The sequence below is a fragment of the Taeniopygia guttata genome, chromosome 8 (assembly GCF_048771995.1).
Source record: "Taeniopygia guttata chromosome 8, bTaeGut7.mat, whole genome shotgun sequence".
NCBI classification, from domain to species: Eukaryota; Metazoa; Chordata; class Aves; order Passeriformes; family Estrildidae; genus Taeniopygia; species Taeniopygia guttata.
In genome coordinates, this window is record NC_133033.1 from 23,572,149 (window position 1) to 23,595,665 (window position 23,517).

The 23,517-nt window shown below is 49.4% G+C and overlaps 1 protein-coding gene across 1 annotated transcript in view; it reads right to left on the minus strand.

The window, feature by feature from the left end:
* The window catches only part of NMNAT2 (nicotinamide nucleotide adenylyltransferase 2), a 24,865-nt gene extending 2,933 nt beyond the window's left edge, over positions 1-21,932 (minus strand). The window contains exons 1-10 of the mRNA XM_030279445.4: positions 21,659-21,932; positions 6,199-6,287; positions 5,415-5,482; positions 4,632-4,710; positions 3,513-3,642; positions 2,807-2,887; positions 2,651-2,695; positions 1,764-1,840; positions 421-522; positions 123-190 (exon numbers count right to left, since the gene is read on the minus strand). Coding sequence (XP_030135305.1) covers positions 123-190; positions 421-522; positions 1,764-1,840; positions 2,651-2,695; positions 2,807-2,887; positions 3,513-3,642; positions 4,632-4,710; positions 5,415-5,482; positions 6,199-6,287; positions 21,659-21,743 — 824 coding nt within the window. The 5' untranslated portion in view covers positions 21,744-21,932. The remainder of the gene's footprint in view (positions 1-122; positions 191-420; positions 523-1,763; positions 1,841-2,650; positions 2,696-2,806; positions 2,888-3,512; positions 3,643-4,631; positions 4,711-5,414; positions 5,483-6,198; positions 6,288-21,658) is intronic.
* Between the last annotated feature and the right edge of the window lie 1,585 nt (positions 21,933-23,517).

The window sequence follows — 23,517 nt, forward strand, 5'->3', positions numbered from 1 at the left end:
CATGGGGAGAGAGAAAGGTGTCAGAGCCCACTTGGGTGAGTCAGGTGCCCCCGCAAATGGAGAGGCTGGCTGGGGACCCCCTGCTCCCCACCCTGTAGTGAGAGTAGCCCTGCTTCACCCACCTGCTTTTGGTGGAGCTGACAACTGACATGGGGTGATTTGAGTCGTCCTTCACCACCAGAATGTTGTTCTGCAGGGGAAAGAGGAAAACAGGAGTGAAGGGATGGCTTGAAAGCAGATATCTGCCACTCCAGCCTCCCCACCTGCTGTGTGGCGACCCATTGCTCATCTCATCCATCAGCTGAGAGCACCTGACCCTGAGATGCTTTGTGTCCCATGACAGAAGTGTCCCCGTGGGCGAAGAGAGACCATGAGCCCTCTGGCAGCCTTCCCTGGCCCCACGTGCACCCACTCACTCACTTTGTACTTGCGGAGAATGGAGGAGTGGTTCATGATCCGCTCAGGGTCTGCTCCGTCCCGGGGCACCACCACAATCCCAAACTCCCCGACGATCACCTCCATCTGGGAGCAACACAAGGTGTGGAGAGCTTTAGAGCTGCCCCACACAAAACCTGCCACTGTCTGCTAACCCCATCCTGCCCATGAAAGCTGGACCGTGGTCAGGAGGGAGATGGGGAGTGACTTTGAGGCGGTGTCAACAGCCTTTGGCAGAAACATGGAATTATGCAGGCAAGTGGTCGGCAGTAGATGAAATAAAAGGCACAGGGTTAAATCCTATTAGTGAGTGTTGAGGTCAGGCTTTGAGGAGAACTTGTGGCAGAAGGAGGTGACAGCAGAAGAGGTTGCCCAAGGTGAATGAGTTTGCTGCCTTGCTGGAAGGGTTCATGAGCAGGATGGATATATTGGTCCTGACAGAGGTCTGGGAGGATTGTTCTTCCAAGTTTAGCCAAATTTCCTGCTCTATGGGGACCACTCATAGTGCTCACACCTATCTCAGGTGAGACAAATCAGGCTCATCCAAAAGAGCTTTGGGTCAGGAAATTCAGGCAGCAGGAGTCTATGAGGAGGTGCTGCAGCAGAATGCATCTTTTGCCTGTGTTTGATGTAATTTCTGCATCCTTTGTGCTGGGCTCAGGGCTTGGCTCATTTCAATTTTTCCAGCCCTTCAAAGAAGATGCCTGCTGCCTAAATGCTTTAAAAAGTGAAGGATTGAAGATGTGGTAACTGATTTTTGAAGGCTGAGAAGCTCAGGGAGGGAGGTTTGTGTTGACTGACTGATTTCAGGGCGGAGCTGGGGGAGCCCTCATAGCCAGCATGGCTCCAACCCAGCTGGCGGGTCAGCAGCCCGGCCCCTCTCCAGGGCTGGTGTTCTCCCATGGAAATATGGCTTCTTCCAGCAAGAACCAGCAGTGAAAGATGTTGATTTGGCTCTAAATATGTTTAATTCCTAATATCTGGACAACTCCTGTAAATACTTCATTTCCTACCTGCATAACTCACTCTGCTGGGATTAGTATCTACTTGATACTGGCTCCTTCCAAGCAACAAGGAGTGGGAGCACAGCCTTTGGAAATGCCTTGGGATGGGCTTACCCTCCACCTCAGGTGGTGTCCTCTGCATTAACAGTGAACAGGGTAGTGGAAATGTGCAGGGGAGGGGACAGTCAGGGTTGGGATGGAGGAGACAGTGCAGATGGTGGGCACAGCTCCTGTCATCCCAAGGGACTTAGAGGCTCCCAGGAGCACTGGCTGTGGGAAGCAGAGAGGAAGAGCATGGAGGGGTGCCCGGCAGTGGTGACTCACATCTGCCTCATTCCAGAGGCCAGGAATACAGAAGGACTCCAGTAGGTCGCTGCCACAGAGCAGCAAGATGCGAAGCTCTGGAAAAGAGAGGAGAGAAACCCAGAGGTGAGAGCACAGGGGGCTGAGAAGGACACCCCACCCCCACTCCCCTGCCCCAAATTTGAGGGTTGGCTTTACAGCTCAGCAAGAAAACTGTGCTGTGGGAAGGAGTTTTCTGCTCTGACAGGCCCATACAGATTAATTTATTTGCACAACTGCCTGATAAAAGCCATTAAACCCCCCCACAGAGGGGTGAGAAGAGGTGGCTACATGGGAAAATGCTTCACTATTTGGCATTCCCAGGTGGCCACAGCCTTTAGGCTTGGCATGGTGCTAGTGCTAGGGCAGCTGTAGTCCCAGGCTGTGCGTGAAAAGGGTCTTAAAACCACCAGCAAACTCCCCATGCAGACCTCTGGGTGATGTCTGGTGGGGCTAAAACCCCTAAAAGTCTTTAGAGCAAGGGGAGCCATGGCTGGTCAGGCAGCTGAAATCTCTCCTGCTGCTGTGTGAGGCTCTGCAGGGCTGCAGGCATGGGGTGACATCACCGTGGGAGGTCAAGTTTGGTGGCACTTGAGGGGACCCTCAGGACAGGGTGCCATGGCAGGTCTGTGCCAGTGCTGGGAGCTGTGTTCCCATTGCATTCCCATATTTCATGCCGTTATCTGCCACTGGGACTAGGCTCAGCCCAGTTAGAGCTGAGCTGAGTTTCTGTTGCATTCCTGAGCCCCAGTAGCTGGCACCAAGGTGAGATGAACCTGTGTGTGCCAGAGCTGCCATGCAGATGCTCCCAAGCATGCAGCACTCACCCACAGGGGTGGGAGCAGTGTGCAGAGGGGCTGTGTACTTACCGATCTCCTCGTATCTCATCACGGTCCCCAGGTTGGCATTTTCATCTGAGAAAGGGCAGCAAAAGAGAGGTGCTGGTGCCCAGCCTCGAAGAGGGGTGGGGAGGAAGGGTAGGGAGTGGGTCTCTATAGGTGATGCTGACCCTTTCCTCTACGTACCCACAAAGGTGAAGCGCTCCATGGGCGGGCGAACACAGCAAATCCGGCTCAGGCTTTCTCCCACCTTCCCCAAGATCTTTGCTGAAGGGGAAGAAGGAAAATTAATGGGAGAGAGGCTGTGCAATTAACCCATCCCCGCGCTTCAGCCACCCTGGTTCTGCAAAATGCTCCTGTGCCTGGGTATGCAACTACTCCCAGATCTCCCAGCACCTCCTCTCATGGTCTTAACCCCCAAGAGTGCTCCACTGTGTCTTAAAGGGACCAGCTAGGCAGCTAAAATAATGAAGAAAATCATAAGGTGTCCATTTTAATGGGATTTAAGTAGTTTTCCCTCTTCTCAGCGAATACCTTTATGGTGCACATCCCTCTGTCTTGTAGGGAATCCCACTACATCATCTCTCCTGCCAGTTCATCCCTTGGTACTAGGTAACCTTTCTTTTTGTTGGTCTCACTTCCTAGACATCATCCAGCTGAAGTCCAAGGCACTTTCACAGCCATTTTTAGCTGTTTTTGGCTTCTGCCCTCTCGGTGCTGGATGCTGACTCCTGCATCATACCCCTGCCCCACGCTGGACTTGGTGCACCAAGACTGATGAGACACCTGTCCAAAAATAAGCTGATGGAGCACTGTTCTAATATTTGGCAGCCCTGGCTGGAGGTGGGATGTAAGTAGCCATCCCTCTCTTCCCTCCACTGCTGCCACCTACCCGCGGTGGGCTTGCTGGAGACGCTGTTGTTGTTCTGGTAGATGTTCTGCGAGGACTCGTTCTGGGGCTGGCCGATCACAGGGGTGATGGAGGGTGTGTTGACATTGGAGAGGATGCAGCCAGTCACTCTCTGCAGTCAGGGAAGGATGTAGCTGGAACAGTGTCCTCACCACAGCACACTTGCAAAAGCTTTCTGACCCTGTAACAAGCCTCTGCAGCCCTGGCTCAAGGTTACCTTTCATGACAGGTACATCCCAGCTCACTTTAGGGTCTCCAGTCCCATTTGACCTCAACAAATGGGCCTGGGGCTATCAGGACCCTGTGGATAATGACTCATATTTAAGGTGGTATCAACTTTTTTGTGTGGGTTAGCAAGGACCATTCATGTCTTTTTCTCCTCCACCCATCCCTACAGGAAAAGGAAGGTATCACCAGCAACTGCCTGGCTTCAGCACCACAGTCCCTGGCTGCACTGGGACTGTGCCTCCTCTCTGGGCTGTCTGTGAGCTTGTACAGCGCTCTTTCATCCATTTCCTGTCTTTGGTTTCCTTCCTATATCTGAGTGAACCAGCAGCTCTGCTACCCCTGTCACCCAAGGGCAGTCACCTTCCTCTTTGGCTTTCAGGACTGCCTGGAACTTTTCCTCCTGGGGCTGTGCTCCCTGGGGACTTCCCAGAGGCTGAATTTTCCTGTCAAATCTCTCTGTCAGGTTCACAGAGTAGTTCTGGCTCAGCTGGTGAGCCGGGGGGCCTCTCCACACCTCCCTCCCTCAGGGAGGAGGAAGCAGGGCGTCACTAATGATGTGCTTTATGCCCACCCCTGCTTTGGGTCTGCCTTAAGCCCTGCTGCCCTCCTGGTGTTGCTGGGTCCAGGATGGCTGCTGGCTCCAGCTGGAGGGCTCCATTTCCTTCTGCCATCAGGGCCCAGACCCCAAAGCTGCTGTGACAAGGTCTCACCCCTTCGAGGTCAGGCTCTCACTGTGTTCCTGCAGGTCTTCTCGCTGTCAGTCTCTGACGTGTTTTGATTGTTGCTGGCCGTGAGCTGGTGGAAGAGCAGCCCCACCCTGCCCTCTCCCCATGCCCTCACCCTGGTGCACCCACGGTGCAGGGGCCGCCTCACCTTCATCAGGTCGCGGTGGTGCTCCAGCACACTGCAGGTGGTCTGCCAGGTGTCCTGGTAGCACTCCCAGGGGTCCACCCTGCCAGAAGCACAGCAAGGCAACAGAGTCACTCATGGCCACTGCCTGGACCTCCTGCCCATGCCACCTCCTCCCCACTGGGCTGGCCAGCAGTGCCATGAGCAGCCGCCATCGACGCCTCAGCCCTGGCATGGACCATGTCCTTCCTCCAGCCCTTCTCCATAGCCATCCCTAGCAGCTCTGGAGACCTGAATGTGTGCCTGGTCACCTTCCCATGCTTGGCACCTAACCAACCAGCTTTTGTTTGGCTTGGATGTGACTATGTGTGTCATAAACCTCTTCCTGAGGGCAGCCCAAGATGCTTCTGGTGTCACTTCAACCACCAGATGCCACCTGGCAGTGCTGGGAAGTGGAATTTGCAGGCTGGTGCTACGTGTGTGGACAGGGGAGGTGCCACAAGGCTGGAGTGAGCTGAGCCACTTTGGGTATCACCCAGACAGCACAGGCTCAGTGAGGGGCTGGAATGGCTCCCCAAATCCTGAGGGTTCCCTTCAAGGGTAAAAACAGTCCTTGTTTGTTCTCTGCTGGACTGGGAGGGGAAGGGCTCTGATTTTTAGTCAAGCTTGGGCTGGAAGAAAATTCATGCTGGAGCTGTCTCTACCGGCTGGTGGCACCTCCACTTTGCATGCAGGACTTTGTCCCCACGGCGCAGGGAAGGGGCAGGGGCTGCTGGTGCCATGGCAGGTGCCAGCTGTGCCACCCACCTGATCCAGTCGGAGGACTGCACGGCCAGCTGGCACATGGTCAGGCGGTGCCGGCTGGAGACCAGCCCCTGCGCAAGAAGGGCAAGGAAGAACAGTTAGGAAAACTTCTGCTCTGGCCAGCCTGGGCTTGGAAACCTTTCTGGGCAGAACATCAGGTTCACTCATGTGAGACAGGCCAGAAGGATTCCTTCCTGCCCACAGAAGTTTATTTAAGCTCCTGTTTGCTGGAGGGGAGGAGTCTCTGTTGGGCTCAGCCCTGGCTAAGTGCTTGGGTGGTGATATTTGCTCAGCACTACGAGTCCCAGACCTGTGCTCCAACAGGGCCAACCTGAGGGGGTGGTTTCTTGATGAAATTCCTCCAGCTTTCAGGAGACAAGTAAGCTCGCTACTCCTTATTTGACAAGTGCTTCTAAATGTCACTCATTTGCATAATTTTGATATTCACCCCCCCCCCCCCAAAAAAAAAGTCCCAATTTGCTTTGAAATAATTCAAGCTAAAGAAACCCCACCAACCCCCACTTAAGGCATCACCACCATTACTGTTTTGGATGGGAATGTTTCTCTTTCTGCCTAGTACTTTGGCTCATTTTAGTGTCTCACTGCAGTTTTTATCTAAACAGCGAGAGGTTTCATCCTCTCCCTTCCCTCTGAGACTTTCCCAAGGTCAGGAGCTGCCCCAGGCAGAAAAGGACCACGAGGGGGTCCCAGGTCAGGCAGTGCTGCCCAGTGCTCATCCCTGACTGGGGAGATGCCATGTCACACAGGGGCAATGGGCACAACGCACCGTTTTCCCATAGGAGTCGTGCACGGGCGAGACGATGCCGCCAATGACGATGAAGCGTCCGGTCTTGTGCAGGTAATCCCGGGCTCGCTCTGGAGGGGGGACAGGGAAAAGGGTGGAGGGGGATTTAGCAGGACCCACTGAGCCCTGCAGCACCGTGGCAGCCACCAGCCACTGCCCAGACAGTCCCATGTGCTGCCCATGTCCCAGCTGTGCCGAGAGATGTTCCATTTCAGGCTCGTATTTCCTAAAGGTGGCTTTGAGGATAAAAATGCTGGTGACAAATTGCCAAACTCACCTGATCTCCTACGTATCTACCACAGCTATTGAGACAGTAGCAAGGGAAAAGAAGCAAGGTAAGAGCAAAAAGGCAGATAAGACCGTTGAGCCATTAGAAAGTTGTTTTCTTCAATATCTATAAAATATTTTGGATTTGCAAATAAAAGGAGCGTTTCTGAAACGGAGGCGGTGATTTCAAGACCCAAGATGTCACTGTGCATCACATCCTTCAGATACTGAACTCAGTGTCTGGCACTGCCCTGGGGGATGGTGAGAGGTCCTTCCTGAAGGGTGAGTGTTCCCAGTGGGGCAGTGGCTGCCACATCCCTGGAAGTGTCCAAGGCCATGCTGAATGGGGCTTGAAGCAAGCTGGGTTAGTGGAACACATCCCTGCCCATGGCAGGGGTTGGAATGGGGTGAGCTTTAAGGTCCCTTTCAACCCAAATCATTCCAGGATTCTGAGTCACTTGGGCAAATTTTTTTTTCCTCCAATTTTTGAAATTTCTGCTAGGGAATATTATTCAGCTTCTGTCAGTTAAAAGTAAATTAAGGAAATATAATTGCCATGGACCTTTTCCCCCACCTCGAGGGCATTGGGCAGCCTCAGGCCTCTGTGACAGCCTGTGGGAAATTTGCCAGCCTTAATATAGCCTCTTCCTCAGACTCACCTGAAATCCTCACTCTGGCTGCCTTCCCAGCTCTTGTGCCCTGGACACACCAGCCTCCAGAGAGGGAAAAGTGGGCTTAAATCATTTGATAGGTGCAAGGGAGTAAAACTTAATTGCCTGAATTCAATGCACCAAAATTATCCTTTCTGCCCTCAAAATCCCATGAGAGCACATGCAGCAAGACACAGTAGGGTTGGGTTTGGTTTTTTTGCACAGGTAGGAAGAAGTGAAGATTGATGGATCAGCATTTACCTTTTAATCATAATGCAAACTAAAATACGAATTTTTAAAAAAGGAAATTCCCTAACAAAAAAGATAATGCTGAGTTTTAAATTAACACATATTTTCATTATTTTCTGATTCCTTTTCATTATTCCCTTACTTGATTTTCCTTGCCAAAAGAAGATTAAAAGCACTGATCTGTCCATCTTCATGCATGACCCCTTTATAAAGTTCATCTTTCAGAGCTGAACTCTTCGTATGCAAACTCTGCTTCAAGCTCTCAGGGGTGGCTGATGGTATCAATTTGCCTTGAGTTCTTGGTGGCAAAAGCCAAAGGTTTTTCCTGGCTACCATTTATCTCAAGGTCTGTATTTAAACAGCCTGGCACCATCTCCACGTCTTCAGGCGATGTGACCTATGCTGCTGGCATGTCACCTCAGTTCCAGCTTCCAGCTCACACCAAATATCCACCACCACCTTCTGCCTTAACAAAACATTTCTTCTGCAGAAAACAGGCACTGGCACAGGATGCCCAGAGAAGTTTTGGATACCTCATCCTTGGAAGTATCTAAGGCCAGGTAGGCTGGGGCTTGGAGCAACTTGCTCTAGTGGAAGGTGTCACTGACCATGGCATGGATCTGAGAGGTTGTTGATGGCCTTGCAGCACTCAGGGAGGGCTCTGCTGCTGGCAGGAGAGGGGTGCTGCTGCTGTATTGCCATCAAAACTGCTCATTTGAGTTTTAACCTGCACAGTCTTTAGGGAAACCTGTAAAAATGAGGCTGCTTTCCAAGTTGGGATCTGCATTTCCAAGAGCTTGTTGTCTACCTCAGAAGCACCACATATAATTTAAACATGCATGGAAACAGGAACACATTTATTGACAATTAGATCCCTGCAAGGGAAGTATTTGGGCAAATGTGGGCTGAGAAGCAGCAGTACGGTGCTGGGAATGGGAAGAGCTGCCTTCTGGCTCTGTCTTGCCCACAACTTGCAGAGCACCCTTTCACATCCCAAACTGGGCCATTCTCACTTAGTTTTGGGGCAGAGCAATTGTTTGCTTGCAGGGCTGTGTCCTTCAGGAAACTCTGCAGACTCTCTTGTTCATGCAATTGTCAGTTAAGGCAATCCTTCACAGCCATACACTTCAAAGCAAAAGCCTTTGAAAAGATTGCATTTCCTTAAATAACACATCAAATGCTGTTTGGAGAGGAGCTGTGTCACTGGCATGGTGACAGGAGCAGATGCCCTTACTGCTGGGATGGTGGCAGAAGATTTGGGGCAGGGGGCACCGTGGCTTCAGGGTGGCACAAGAAAGACTCTGAGGTGTTGTAGCAGGTCCAGAGAAGGGAACAGCTGGGGAAGGGTCTGGAGCACCAGGAGTGCCTGAGAGAGCTGGGTGGGGGCTCAACCTGGAGGAAAAGAAGGCTCAAGGGGGACCTTCTGGCTCTCCACAATTCCCTGGTGGTGGAGCCTGGTGAGAATCAGGTTCTACTCCCAGGGAACAAGGGACAGGACAAGAGGAAATGGGTTTAGATGGAATATTGGGAAAAAATTCTTCATGTAAATGGTTGTCAAGCCCTGGCACAGCCGCCCAGGGCAGTGGTGGAGTCCTCACCCCTAGAGGGATTTAAAAGCCATGTGGAGGTGCATTTGGGGACATGGGTTAGGGGTGGCCTTGGCAGTGCTGAGTTAACAGCTGTACTCAATCTAAAGGATATTTTCCTAGATGATCCATGATTTTGTGATTCTAAAATCTCAGTGTTAGTTTGCAGCATCTGCATGTGTCCTCACTGCAATCATGCTGCTGTGTTTAGAGTTTATTTTTGATTTTTTTACAGCTTGAATCTCTTTAGACTGACGCACCATTCAGTGGCTAAGTGGAGAGGGCAATAGGCCATGGTAGCTAAGCCTGTCCTGACATGTTAGTTTTTCAAGCCTTGAGTCCTCCCCTCTGCACAAGGCCAGACAAAACTGCTTTATCTCTTTTAAGAGACCTCAGGGGTGCTGGTGGCTCATGGCCCGCCCTGGGCTGAGGGTGCAGTGCCTCCTGCCATGGTGTGTGCCCCTGGCACAAGCTGGAGAAGTGGATCCCATCAGCAGCCATTGCTCTGGGTTTCTGGAAACAGCAGGCTGGATTTCATGGGTCATTGCCTCAAACACTGTGGCTGCTTTGATCTTGCAGTGCTTGATCCAAGCCCTCAGATCCATGTTCTCAGAAAAGACCTTTTTCTTTCACAAAATTTGTTATGCCTTTCTTGCAAAATATGCTGCTTGTGGGGATCGGGTTTGTGGTCTCATTGTAGACATGGCTAGTGCCAAAGACACTGCAGTAGCCAATTCTCTTCTCAGCTGTATTCCTTATGGTCAGCAGTTTGCCACTCCCAACCTTCCTTCCCTGCTTCTGCAAAGATTTTTGCCTGGAGAAAAGTAGATTTTGGCCTGAAAAGTCCTAAGTCTTTGGAATTTTACTTCCACTTCTCTGACAATTAGTTGGTGTTTGGTCCATTTGTTGTCCTTGAGCCCAGCCCTCTCTCACAGCTTCCCATCCCTTTCCCAGCCCATTTCTTGCCTGTTGAATACCTGTGATGTCCAGAGATTACACCAGACCACAGAAAACCCCCTCCAGTATTTTCATTTTCTATGGGCACTTTATATCCAGCCACACCAATGCAAGGATGTCAGTTTGTAAATGAACAGCTCATTCCTTTTCTGGAGTAAATGGTCCCTAATGCTCCAGGCAGCCTCAATGGCTTTTAAACATTGTTGACATAAATAAACTCGGGGCGATGGCTCTGCCAAGACATGCATTAGCCCCCTGGCAGCCTACTTGTGGCACGGGCAGCCTTCAGCCATGGCTCTGTGCCTGGCAGTTGCTGGGTGACCACAGCCTTGCTCTGTTGGGGAGGGAAGGGACAGGGGTGACACTTGGACCCATCCCAGGCACTGGTGACACTTTCCTGCTTTCCCAGACCAGCTTTGCTTGCCTGCCCTGCAAATGCACTTCAACTATTTTCATCTCTGCTGCTTTCCTGAGAAATGATGATAGGGAAAGACCAATCAGAGGATATGCTCCAGGGCCACAAAACTGAAAAGTGATGGTTTTGTCCAGTTTGAATGAAAAAATAGCATCCCACTTCCCCAGTAGGAAATCAGTCCTTATTTAAGAGATGTTTCTTTTTGGAGGTTCTCACTGAGTATATTTAATCACAATGTTTGGCTCCTCTGGCAGTGCTCCATCACCTAAATTGACATTACTGAAATCAAATATTTCTCATGTTCTATTTTTCAAAGTGTAATTTTGAATTTTATTTGCTTTGCCTTTGTATCTGGTTCATCTGCATGCCTAAGACTTCCTTTTTTCTATTTTTTTTTTCCTTATAAAGTAAAGCCACAGGCCAGCTCTGATTTATTCCCTTCCCTCCACAGGGGATTGAAGCTGCAGCTTGCTCACACTGTGCCAGCTCTGAAAACACACACAAGGCAGTAGGGAGGCAAGAAAGCTCTGCACAGCCTCATTGCACAGCCCTGAAAGTTGGGACAGAGAAATTGCACAGCTACAGGTGATGGAGAAGGCAAAAACAGTTCCCAAGTGTCTCATTTTTATTTTGAGCAATTTGGCCTCTGACAACCTTGGGCAGGAGGTGGGACATGGCCATTAAAATCCCTTCTTCTGCAGGAGAGGGTGACCCAGATATGCCAGCACACTTTGTTTTATTCTCAAGCTAGCAGCACTTGCAGGACCTAAATGGGGCTTCCAGAGCTCAGTGTGGGCAGGGAGCCAGCAGTTCCTCTCAGTCTAATTGAATGATGTGTATGTGTATATCTATATCTATATATATATATAAAAACCCTCTGAATGCCAGATCAGGGATGTATTCATCAGAGGTGTCCTTCTCCCAGAGCCCAGCCCTCCTGCCTACCCCAGAGCCTTGTTCTGGGTCCCAACCAGTGTCTGCACCCAGTGTCAGATCTTGGTTAGAGCTGGGGAAACTATCAGCATCTCCCTTCCCTGGGGTGCCAAAAGAGACATTTCCACTAGAGCAAGCCCTGGCTGCTCTTTGAGAGGTCCCTCCTTTGGGAAGAAGCAGGAGGCTGATTCTTCACTGTGGGGTTGGCCCTTCCCAAGGCAAGCCTGGGGAGATCCTAGTGTCCCACTGACCCAAATAATCTGTCCTACCTCGTGCTTAATGCTTCTTAGATGATTTCAGTCAGATCCTCAGGAGGCTTCTAGTTGGTAGAAAAATCCCATTAAGCCCCATAATGATTTTTTAAAAGATTTTAATCTCTGAGCTAATTGCTCTGTTATACTTTCCTCCATCCCATTAGTCCATAGCTGTACTCAGGAAATGTGGAAATAACAAATGTGGGAAGGGCTTTGTAGGCACACAGTGTGTGGTGATTGGGATGGGGCTGGGCCAGCCTCATCCCCATAGGCTCAGCTGTGAGGAGCAGGTGAGCAGCACTGACAGCAATGAGCCATGGAGTGCCCAGGGGCACTGAGCAGCCACCAAAGGGAGCAGAGGGCACACAGTGCAATGTGTGAACATGAGGGGATAAAAGGCTGGGCTAAAGGACAAGAGGGGCAAATGCTTGCCGCTTTCTGAAGTGATCTGGTGTTGCTGTGTATGGGCTGAAGCTTTCTGAAATTGTATGGTGGTGCTCTGTGTACTATGGCTGTCTCAGCTGTGACATGTGCTGTGACAGTGCTTCAGGTGTTGCTGTATGTTAGTTTTATCAGGTTTTCATAAGCACAAAAAAAGCACTGGCCACCAAATGCCTCAAGATTTATGGTGGAAGCAGAGACTATGAAAGGCCCTGAGAGGTGATGCTGCAGGACCTGACCCTGCCAGCCCACCCAGTTCCCCACCAGTGTCTGACTCAGAGCCACACAAGTGATGACTAGTGAGACTCATCACCATCTGTTGACCACTCCTGGCTTCATGCAGAAAGGTGAAACTAGGTGTTTAAAACAAACTAACTAACTGAAAATTATAAAAGTAGGAGACTGAGTCACAGTAAGCTGACCTAGAAATAGCAGAGCATTTCCCAGAGCCCCAGCTCGATGGGGCCTGGGCAGGGGACCTGGTCCCAGAGAATCTGGGTTTCCTCTATGAAGCTGTAGAGGGACAACTATTTGATATAATTGAAAGTGAAGACATCCTATTTCCCCTCTTTTATTAGAAGTGAAGTATTGCAAGGATCAGTGTGTCTGAGAAGTTACACGGGAGTCCAGGAAGAAGAGCTCTCAGGGCTAGAGCTTGAGAAGGAGCATCTGAGGAAAAGCATGGCAGAACAACCCAGCCCAAGATGCTTTTCCTTTCTGTAGCTGCTCCTCCTGCTGCTATGGAGTGGGAGGGAGCAGGCAATGCCCATCAGGTGAGCAACATAAGAGGAAGTACAAGGAGATGCTTCTTGAGCTGAAGTGCCACCAGTTCCTCCCTCCTCTCCCTTCAGGGACTGAACCTACTTTTCTGTGATCAACACAGTGCTGCCACTCTCTCCTCTTCTACAGAGAAGGAATGTAACTTATTGCCTGGAGATCTCCACTCTGGTATCACAGGGAGAGCAGGAATGTTCTCAACACCATGCTGGATCTCACCTAAAGTGTAAAAAGCGGAGTGGGTGGACATGTTAAATACCTCCACGAAGTGTTCAACACCCAGGGCTACTATCTGGGTATCTTAGAGGTCTTGGGGCTAAAGAGGTACAGGAAAGCATCTAATGAGGTAAAAGCAACTCTTAGATAGTTGGATGGGGCTTGGAGCAACCTGGTCTAGGGAATGGTGTTGTAACAAGATGATCTTTAAGGTCTCTTCCAAACCATTCAGTGATTCTAAAAATTGATGAAGAAGAGGCCTTCACCTAAAGAAGGTTTTTTTGAACTGTCTTCTACAGGACAGCACTGAAACAAAATCCTTGGAGAAGGATTAAGCATCTCTAGGTAAGATGAGTTTTTTTATGTGTGGTATTGAAGAGGAAAGTGAAAGGTCATGTACCTTTCCCTATCTGGTGCATCAGCTGTCACCCCTCCCAGCAAAAGGCAAGATTTTCACTATTCTGCCATGGTTTTATATGTCATTTTAGTAAAAATGTGGATAGAACACGTAAAATAGGACAGGCACCTTAATGTACATCCCTGGAGAGGTCCCAGTCACCCTCTCACTCAGGGAAATTAGTGTCACATAGTGCCTTTAAAAAAAATGAAGGGGAAATAAAACCCCAACAGATTTTCACACTTGTTTTCTAGTGCCCTAATTTCCCTGTGGAAACACTCTGTTTGTTTTCATTTCCAAGCTGTTGTAGCACATCAAAGGCAGTGTTTTTACGTCCTGGCATGTGTGGTGCTGCTCCTTCGGGCTGACACGTGGCAAGATTACAATCCCACCGGGAGCAGAGGATTTATGGTTCTCAATCCCTCATGTAGAAGGGATAAGGAACCTTTGTCCAGCAGCTCTTTGCTGATCTTGGGCTGCCTCCACATGGAGCTGACCTCCTGCATCTGACCCACAGCTTGCCTTTGCTGGCAAAGCTTCTGAAGATGCTGACTTTGTCTGGCATTTGTGTTGGCTGAACCAGGAGTGTGCAGGCAGAACACATCTCACCTACAGAGAGGCAGAAGGGCTGGGGGGATGCTGGTGAGGCTGTGGGGTGACAGAGCCATGGTAGAATTTCAGGCTCAAGGTGACACCAGAGGGATGTCACATTCCCATTACTGCAGCTGTGTAGCAGTGAAACCCTTTCTCTTTGCAGACCCATTCCCAAGACCCCATTTTCCCCAAACAGAAACATCAGCCATGGTTTTGCACAAAGCAAAGGTGCCAGAAGCATAGTTACATGTTTAAGCATTCCCAACCCGGCTTGTCCTGGAAAAAGTGGATTTTCTGCTTTCCCTTGCCAACAAACCATAGAGAAACGTCATCTCCTCAGGGAAGGCTTAAGCTCAATTAGGGGCTGTTGGATTTTCAGTGAAAATAGAAACCTTTGTGTAGCAGGGGCTGTGCATGTTCTTCCTTGCCTGGCTCAGAGGTGGGTTCTCCACCCATCCCATGGGGATTGCCTGTGCCTCCTATTCCAGCCCTGAATATCTTATCTCAGTTAATCTTCTCCTGGGGCAAGCCCTACAGCGGCTTTTGAAAATGCATATTTCTGAAGAATCTAGGCTTTCCTGTTCCCAAATATTGATTTAGCAAATTTCTGCTGTTATGACCAAGTTACATCCAGTGGTTCAGGCTTACTGAAGAAAACTAGTTGATGCTGAAAAGGGGGAGAAAAAAAATGTTTCTGAGCCAGGTTGCCTTTTCCAGCAACAATAGTGTTTCAGTGGAATGAAAGCTTGTGCCTCGGCCCAGGTTTATTTTCAGGGTTGTAATGGGCACTATTGACTTTCTCCACGCAGGGCATCTGAAAATCTGTCCCTGCTTGGTTGGGTGCTGCTGGCATCATGGAAGTGCTTGGACTGAGGGGTTATAAATACCAGAGAGGGCATGCTCATGTCAAAATCCAGAGGTGCCCTGGCTTTGTCTCTATCTTATGCTGATTGTTCAGTCTTCAGAGGTTGTTGGGTCTTCCCAGAGCTGCTCTTGGCTCCCTGGTCCCAGGTGGAGGTTGGAGTTTGGGTTAGGATTAAGGTTGAAGGTACTTGTGCTACACATCAACACAGGTGGACTTCCTTGGCTTAGAGGACCTCTTGCAGACTGCCAACCTTGCTGCCAGAAGGGATTTTGGGAGCCAAAATGTGCAGAGGTCTATTTTGGGCCTGTTGCCGTTCAGATGCACGGAGATCAGCGCAGTCATGACCCACTCCTACCCCTGGCCCCCATCACTGGGATACCTGACCCACAGCAACCTGGCAGCAGAAGGATGTGGCTCTCCCCCTGTACCACTCAAGCAGTTAAATGAGCTGCCCAAGGTTATATGAGAGATGTGAGCTGCTGGTGTTTAGCATGCAGCTAATTGATACCCTTGACATTGCACAGGCTGATGTTAAAAAGCATCAGAGAAGAGCGTGCAGGAGGTGAGAGCACCACAGTGAGTGCAAGTGGTTTTTAAATAGAAGCAGAACCCCTGCATCTTGAATCCTTCTTGAATGAGGTTGTAGGACTGGATTTCTCACTGCCAGGTTGTTTGTAGTCAGTGGAAGTAAAAGAAGGTATGTGGCACATTTTGGGAGGTGGCATTATCATAGAGTCAATGTGATGTCTCAGAGACTGTAATAAATACTGCTAAATATTTCAGAGCTTATAAATATTTTAAAAGAATCCCTGAATAGTTATTGATGGAGTTTAGTCTTGTGCTCAGGAAAACTCACTCTGGGTCATGAAAAGGAGATGCTTGAGATGCAGGAAGTGGATGATAAAGGCTGTGAAAAAAATGAGTCTGTATGGGATGCATACAAACGGTGCCCAGAAGAGCCACGGGTGCTGCAGTCCTGCCGGTGCTGGATGAGCAGGGCAGCCTCAGCACCCCGTCTCCCAGACATCCCCCAGGTGTTTTATGTGAGCTCTGTCCTGGCTCTGCCCGGGTCCATGACCCCAGTGCGCTCCGCCAATGCTGCTGATAATAAATTCAGGATATTAAGACAATACATCATTAACAAAAGCCTCAGCTCCTGCCTCTTCATCCCTCTTTACTTAGACACTCCATCCTTTCATCTCAAATCCCTTGCTATGGGATGCAGCAGCCCTCAGTGCTGCTCCTCTACAAGGATTGCAGTGGATAATCAAAGAGCAGCCTGCTGAGATTTTTAATTGCTCAAGTTTCTTAAGAACCAAGCAAGAGGGTTTCATGTTTGATAGCAGAGCCCTCTTTCATTGTTTTCCACCAGAAATGTTTTCTACCTAACTGTTGGTTGGGATATTAACTCTCTTCAATAACAGATGCACATAGGACCTAAGGAAAATTTAATTAGACAGAATGAAAGAATAGTGGGATTTGCTGACTTTCAGGATTCAAGCTATTTACTGGCAGTGTTTTCCTGTGCAAATCCAGGTCCTGGGCACTGTTTGAAATGGTATAGGTGGGGAAACTCCACAGTCAAACAAGTTTAAAATATCTGAGGTACCAAAACTCCCTATCAGAGGGCCACATCTGAGTGAAATCTCTTCCTCCCAAAGAAGCTGACCTGGAGCAACACATCACCCCATAAATCCACATGCTGAAGATGAGGCAGTATGGATACAGGCAGATGATACAGACTTGATTAGAATCCTCTATTTGCCATCAAGTGCTTCATAGTACCCAAAAACTAGCTGTAAAAAAGCCAAGTCAGATCATGTCCCATTTTCTGGGGGGGTTACCCAACCTGCTGCCTCTGAGACCAGCTCTGAACATCCCCATGGACCCCAGACTCTACATTGCTGGGCTTTGTGGGCACTGTGCATCCAGAAGGGAGGAAGGAAGGCAGAAATCCTCCTCTGCAAGAGCAGGGAGGCCTCAGTGAAGCTCTGCTACTTGCAGGCTGATGAGCAGAGGTGGAAAGGGGAATCGAGAGGTCATCCAATCCCTGGAGATGAAGCTGTTCTTAGAGCTGGGCAGAAATATACCTGTGGCCTATGAGCAAGGCTTTGTGAATGAAGCCAGAAGTTTGCACATGCAAAGAATGGATTGTGAAGAATTTCAGAACTATTTGTAAAGGCAAGGGGAAAAAAGCCAAAATAGGGGCTATGGACAATTCCAGAGGGGCCTTTTCTTCTACAATTGAAGAAAAATTATTAAAGAAAATAGAGAAAAAAAATCAGTATCAAAACCACAGCACATTGATTAACCAGATATCATTTCACTCCACCAAAACTCTCATTTCAATTTAAAGAAATCATCAGAGCAATCTTCCAATTCTCACATATTCACAGGATAGTACAAGCCCTTTCCACTGCAGAACCTATAAAGAAACTACTTTCAGCACCTTCCTTCTAAATCTAGCTATTTTTTGGCTCTCTCTCCAACTCCGAAACACCATGACAGAGAACCTGGAGTCTCTGATCTTGTCTAGTGATGCCTTTAATCCCATTATTTCACCTAAAACCATCTTCTAACCGAACTATATTTTTTTTAATTGAAAAATTTGTTTTCTACCTTGCTCTACAGAGCTGTATTTTGGTTTTCATGCTGTGGACACAGTTGTGCTAGGGCTCCCTGAGCTGGGGCCACATGGGGAAGTGATTTAATTGTCAAAGCAAGCACGAGCTCGTTGTCTGGCAGAGTGCCAGCATGGGCTGTAGCGTGTTAGGAGAGCTGCATGGATTAGGTTTGCTTTTGACGTTGGTGCCTTGGCTTTTGTCCTTTGGGTGGCATTGCTTGCACGGAAAGAAGGAGGCAAACTGTGAGGAGGCCAAGATGGAGAAGATGCTCTTTAGACAGCAGGTCCCACTGCTGGGTGTCGGTGCCGCTCAGCGGGTCCCAGTGCTTCGTGCTGAGACCCAAAGCCAGCGCGGGGACGTCTCAGAGGTTCCCCTCCTGAGCTGCTGCAGGGCAGGAGGGATGAGCAGCAGCCTGTGCTCTGTGCTCCTCTGAGTGGCAGCTAGAAATGAAAGTGAACATCCTGGGGTTGGTGTGTGCTGGCTGAGGTGAGCAGCTGGGCTCCCTGCATCCAGCAGTGCTGGGGGTTTCATGTGGCTTTAAAGCAGGACTTTGTTCTGAATCTTATTTTTCCTCAATTATTAAGACTTTTTGATTGGGCTCTGCTTTTTCCTCTCCATACCTCCTTAGGCTATAAATGGAGTTTAATTTTGGGTTAAAGGTCACCAGTGTTTGTGTCAAGCTTTGGAAACAACCTTTGCCCTCTCTGTCTTTTTGTCTTTCCTCCCCACCACAATAATGTCCCAAACTTTTTCCCATAGCCACATAAATCTAGAAAATACGACTGAAATTTGTGATTCAGAACACCTCTCAAAGTGCAGCTGATACCACAAATAACTTGGAGTGTTTTCAGGACTATGTGGGTGTTTGTCTCAACCCCTTGGTAGGGATGGCTGTACATGACTGTGTCTCACCTACTTTTTTGTTATACGTTATATATCTTAGGCCAAGTATTAATTAATATGCATTATATTCATTTTGGATACACAGACACAATTCAGCCTCATTTGAGGAGCCCCAGCGATCCAGAATTTTAACTGGCAGATGAAGCAGGGAGCTCTGTTGCAGTAAGTTCAGCTCCTCACAGGGTTCAGTGGTGGGATGCAGTTGCAGATTTGTTGTTGCAAGAAGAATCCTGGCTTTCTGGAATCCCAATGATGAGTCTTAAATCCATATGACTGATGGAAAGAATAACTCAATGGAAATCTTGCCCCCACTAGAAGAGACTTCCACATAATTAACTAATTCCCTATTCAGGCAAAAATCCTATGGGAAAAGGTTGGGTTTTGGTCTGAATAAAACATGATAAAATCCACACTGAGAAAAATTATGGTTGACATACAACAGTGTGTTTACAGTGACATACCTGAACAAATATTGTACTTCTTTTGGGCTTTATTAGTGCCATATGTTAAAGAGATAAATTGTCTTTCTCTAGGCTAAGTAAAAAATCCTCCTATTAGGTTCTCAAAGCCCAAATATTTGTCTGAATTATGAAGACAATATTTTTGCCCAAATTCAGCTGTTTGAAATAATTGTTTACAGGATAGAGCACTGTTTTGGTTGGACTCTATAGCGCAGAGTTAGGAGAGTAACACAGATTTTGTTTGAGATTCCTATGGCTTTACAGGATTACACTTTTTTGGGGGGATAAGTGTTCCTCAAACAAAAATGATGATGGATTTAGAAGCTAAATTCTGTGTCCTTTCCTGATGGAAGTCTCATTTGTCCCTACCAGGTACCCCAAGTATTATATTCCAGGATCTCTACAGGATGCATGCCTAGAAAATTTCCACATCAAACTTACCCTATTTGAGCTAAAACCTGTTTTCCTGAAAGATAACCGAGTATTCATTTGCAGTCTTCATGTGACAGACAATCCACCAGGTACCCAGGTACTTTCTCATATTACTTGGTTATGGTCCCTCAAAGCCACACAACAGATTTTTAGTTTGAAGTGGTTGTGTGATCCACTCTTGGCAGCTCACCCATACTTATTCTGCTGAGCAAATCTGCCCACTTTCATCACATATCACATATCCCCCCTCCCAAGCAGATCAAGATACCCTTTAATATATTTAAGGATGCATCTAGACTGAGCCTCCCTAGTCTCCTGCCACAAAGCCTGGCTTCCAAAACGAATGTAATTCTTCTCACTGTTCCTCAGAGAAGGGTTTTGCTAATGCTGTACACGAAAATAATACAACCTTTCTTTTCTGCTTGATATTCCCCTGCTCATATCTACAAGGATCACATTTGCTGCTTTATTTACAGCACCACACAGAGTTTGCATTCAGTGGGCTGTGCACAATCCCCCCTCAGTCCTTGACACCACCACTGTTTGGCAGAAGACATTTGCCTTTTGTTTATATTTGACATGTGTTCTTCCTCGCTGGCCATATGACTTTGCCTTTGACTTTGCTGTTGAAGAAGCTCTTTTTACCAACCAGCCAGAGTCAGGCAGCACAACTGACTCATTACCAGCAGGAGTTGCTATTCTGCCCACTCTGGGGTCATGGACACTTTTTACCATCAGGGATTATATATTTTCTTTCACATCTTTGATAAAGATACTGAAGAGTACTGAGCAAAAAGAAAATGTTACTGCGAGTCTATGAGAACATGCACTGCATACTAATATCTCACTGATCCTTATTTTCTAAAATACATGGTGTTACTTGTTGTTAGTCCATTGAATACAAGTCACATGGATATCTTTAGTGTTACTTAATCAAAATAAGACTAAATGTGAATTACAGAAATCTTTTTCATCAGTGGCTGCTTCCATCAACCAAGTCTTTGTAATTTAATTTAATAATTGTTTTTCTTTTAAAATAGTTCCTCTTGATTCTTGTTGCAATTTCTTTTTGCTTAGGGGATAAGTTTGTTTTTTTTTTAATTTCAGGCATATTGATGTTCAGGCCTACATTTTGCTGGCTCTCATAAAATGGAATAACAATGTGCTCCTTTGCATCTAGAAAACCATCATTTTCTAACCTGAGGTGCAACTCATTATGTTCTACAAAAACAAGGTCTGATGCAGAAATACTCCAAGCTGATTTCAACTATTTTTATATAGTTTATATATTTAGAAACTTATATACAGCTTTTAGAAACCCCAGGGATGTTTCTCCACTGGTAGCACACGACCTTCAGTATCTGCTTCCCAGCCTTAAATCTCCTATCAGACATAAAGGATGAATCCTGTCTCTGCACACCAAGGTGGTCTGCAGTGGACACTTCCCCCTCCCAGGACTCCTCCCCAGACAAGCGAGCCACTGTTTGCATTGGGATTTCCAGGCATTTTGAGCTTTACCCAAACACTATCTATGGCATGTCGGACTGCCTTTGATGGAGGCTGCCCTTCCTCTCTCCCTCCTTCCCTCCTTCTTGTCTTGCCAGGCTGTAGCAGTGATTCTATCATCCCCATCATCTGTATCATCACAGGGACGCTCGGTAATAGCCATCATCTCACACAAACGTTTCCCATTCCTTCGACCTAGTATCTGTCTAATGGTTGAGTACTCCAATATCTCCATTAAGTGCCAGGATTTTTGTTGACTTTTGTGCCTGGCTGTGGCTGCTTGGTTCTATCTCCTCCCTGGTCAGAGGAAATGGAAGTGCTGCAGCGGCTGCAGTCTCGCAGACCCGAGGACGAATAGCGGCGGACAAACAGCGCCAGGACCGACCCCGGGGGCTGCGGAGGCGGGAGGATGTGAGTGCAGAGAGGGGAACCCGGCCATCCGAGGGGGACAGCCCCAAAGGGCTGGGGACAGCTGCCAGGGATGGGGAGCGGGCTCGGGAGGCCGCGGCCATCCCCGCCCGCGGCGCCTTCAGCACCAGCGGCCGCGGACAGCGCCCGGCGCCGCCGCGGTGCCCGGGAGCGGAGCTGCGGCCCCGGGAGCGGAGCCGCGGTCCCTCCCCGGGAGCGGAGCTGCGGTGCCCGGGAGCGGAGCTGCGGTCCCGCCCCGGGACCGGAGCCGCGGTCCCCGGGAGCGGAGCTGCGGCCCCGGGAGCAGAGCTGCGGCACCGGGAGCGGAGCTGCGGCCCCGGTGGCGGAGCGGCGGTCCCGGGAGCGGAGCTGCGGTCCCTCCCCGATAGCGGAGCTGCGGCCCCACAACGCGCCCCGAGCCCCACGGCGCGCCCAGCCCCACCCGGGGGCAGCCCCAGGCCTCCCCCGCCGCCTCCCCCGGCCCGCCCCGCCGCCGCGGCCACTGACCGAACATCTGGATGTGCCCCTTGGTGATGGGGTTGAAGCTGCCGCAGGCCAGCAGGATAACGTGGGTCTTGGTGGTCTCGGTCATGGTGCGGCCCTGCCCGGCCCCGCCGCGGTCTGTGGCTCGGTGCGGCTGCGGGAGGAGGAGGGCGGAGGGATGGAGCGGGGCCGGGCGGCAGCGGGGGCGGCGCCGCGGCTGCGGGAGCCGGGCCGGGGCCGCCCCTCGCCAGCACGGCCCGGCCCGCGGGGTGCTACACACGGTGTGTGCGGGAGCACTCATGTGCACACCCCGCGGGCACGCATCCGTCCCCGCGGCGCGGACAGGGGCACACGCCCCGGCACAGATGCGCCCACGTACACTCAGGGATGGGCACACATCCATGTCCCTCTGTGCGCACTCACACCCACAGAGGCGCAGCAGGGACACACCGGCGTCCCCAGCACTGAGGAGATGTAACCGGAGGTTTAGCGTGCAGATGAGGAGGCTAAGGGTGACCTTATCACGCCCTGCAACTCCCTGAAAGGAGGATGTAACCAGATGGGAGGTCAGTATTTTCTCCAGGCAACGAGCGACAGAACAAGGAGGCATAGTCCAAGGCCGATAGACATCAGGAGGAATTTCTTCACAGAAAGGGTGATTAGACATTGGAATGAGCTGCCCAGAGAGGTGGTGGAGTCACCATCCCTGGAAGTGTTTAAAGAAAGGCTGAATGTGGCACTTAATGCCATGACGTAGCTGACAAGGTGGTAATCAGTCATAAGTTGGACTTGATGACCTCAGAGGTCTTTTCCAGCCTGATTCTTGATCTGCACAATTCAGTGCTCATGAGCAGCTATGTGTGTTCCCCCTGCTGCTCAGGTGGTCCCAGCCTGGGACCTGCATAAATCTCCCAGCTGCTCCAGCCCCAGCACAACATTGCTGCAGCACCCTTTCCTGGTGTGCTACAAGGAAAATAACTTGTGGGGCTTCAGCTTCACCCAGCACATCCACTTCATTCCTGAAAGAGACCAACATTAAATAGATGCTAGGCATTCACCAAAAACCAGTCTTTACTGCAAGGGAAACTAGTAGTGGACTATCCAACTGTCTAATTCTCTAAATGTCTCATTTTTAGGACTGCAGCATTGCTATTCTCCACAAAAGAAGCTCCCTGACCTGAGCAAGGGCCAGCAGAGCCCTCTCTGCTTACAGCCACTAAGAAGAGCTACATGCAGTTGCCTTCAGCCCCTTCCCAAAGTCTGTCCTAGCCTTATCTCTGGCTCTTATACACAGATTTTCCTCTCAGCAGAGAGTTTTTTGCCACCAACAGGTCTCCCTTGCTACCTCCATCTGTCTTCCTCCTCTGTCCTTAAGAGAACTCTCCCCAGATGCTAATTTCTGCCTTCTCATGGCAGAGGCTTTTAGCCATACCCACAGCACTGTGCTATGTTTCTCCTTGTCCTGCTAAGATTAATTATTTACAGTCTTTTACTGAAAAAACCTTTTCCCTCTCAGCTCAGCCGGGTGCTGGGATACTCATCAGCCTGAGTGATATGATGGAGCAAGACCACTAGGGGATGAACCCAAAATGATGCTGAATCTGTTTGTTCAGGGAACCCTTAAATCCTTGTTGTGGAAACCCTGGCTGCACTTACACTCTCAGGAGGACACACTGATAGCAAGGGGTGGTCTGTCTCACTCTGGGGTTATAGTTTCATCTATTTCTGTCTCACCTCTGGGGTTTTATTTCTATCCTGATTTTTATTTCAGACTAAGCTGGTGTTGAGGAAGAGAGATGCTGAGACAGGCAGTGTGCTCTGCTCCTTGTTGCCTGTTCTGTCTTTCTGCTGGCTCTGTATGGACATATGATGATTCAATGGGA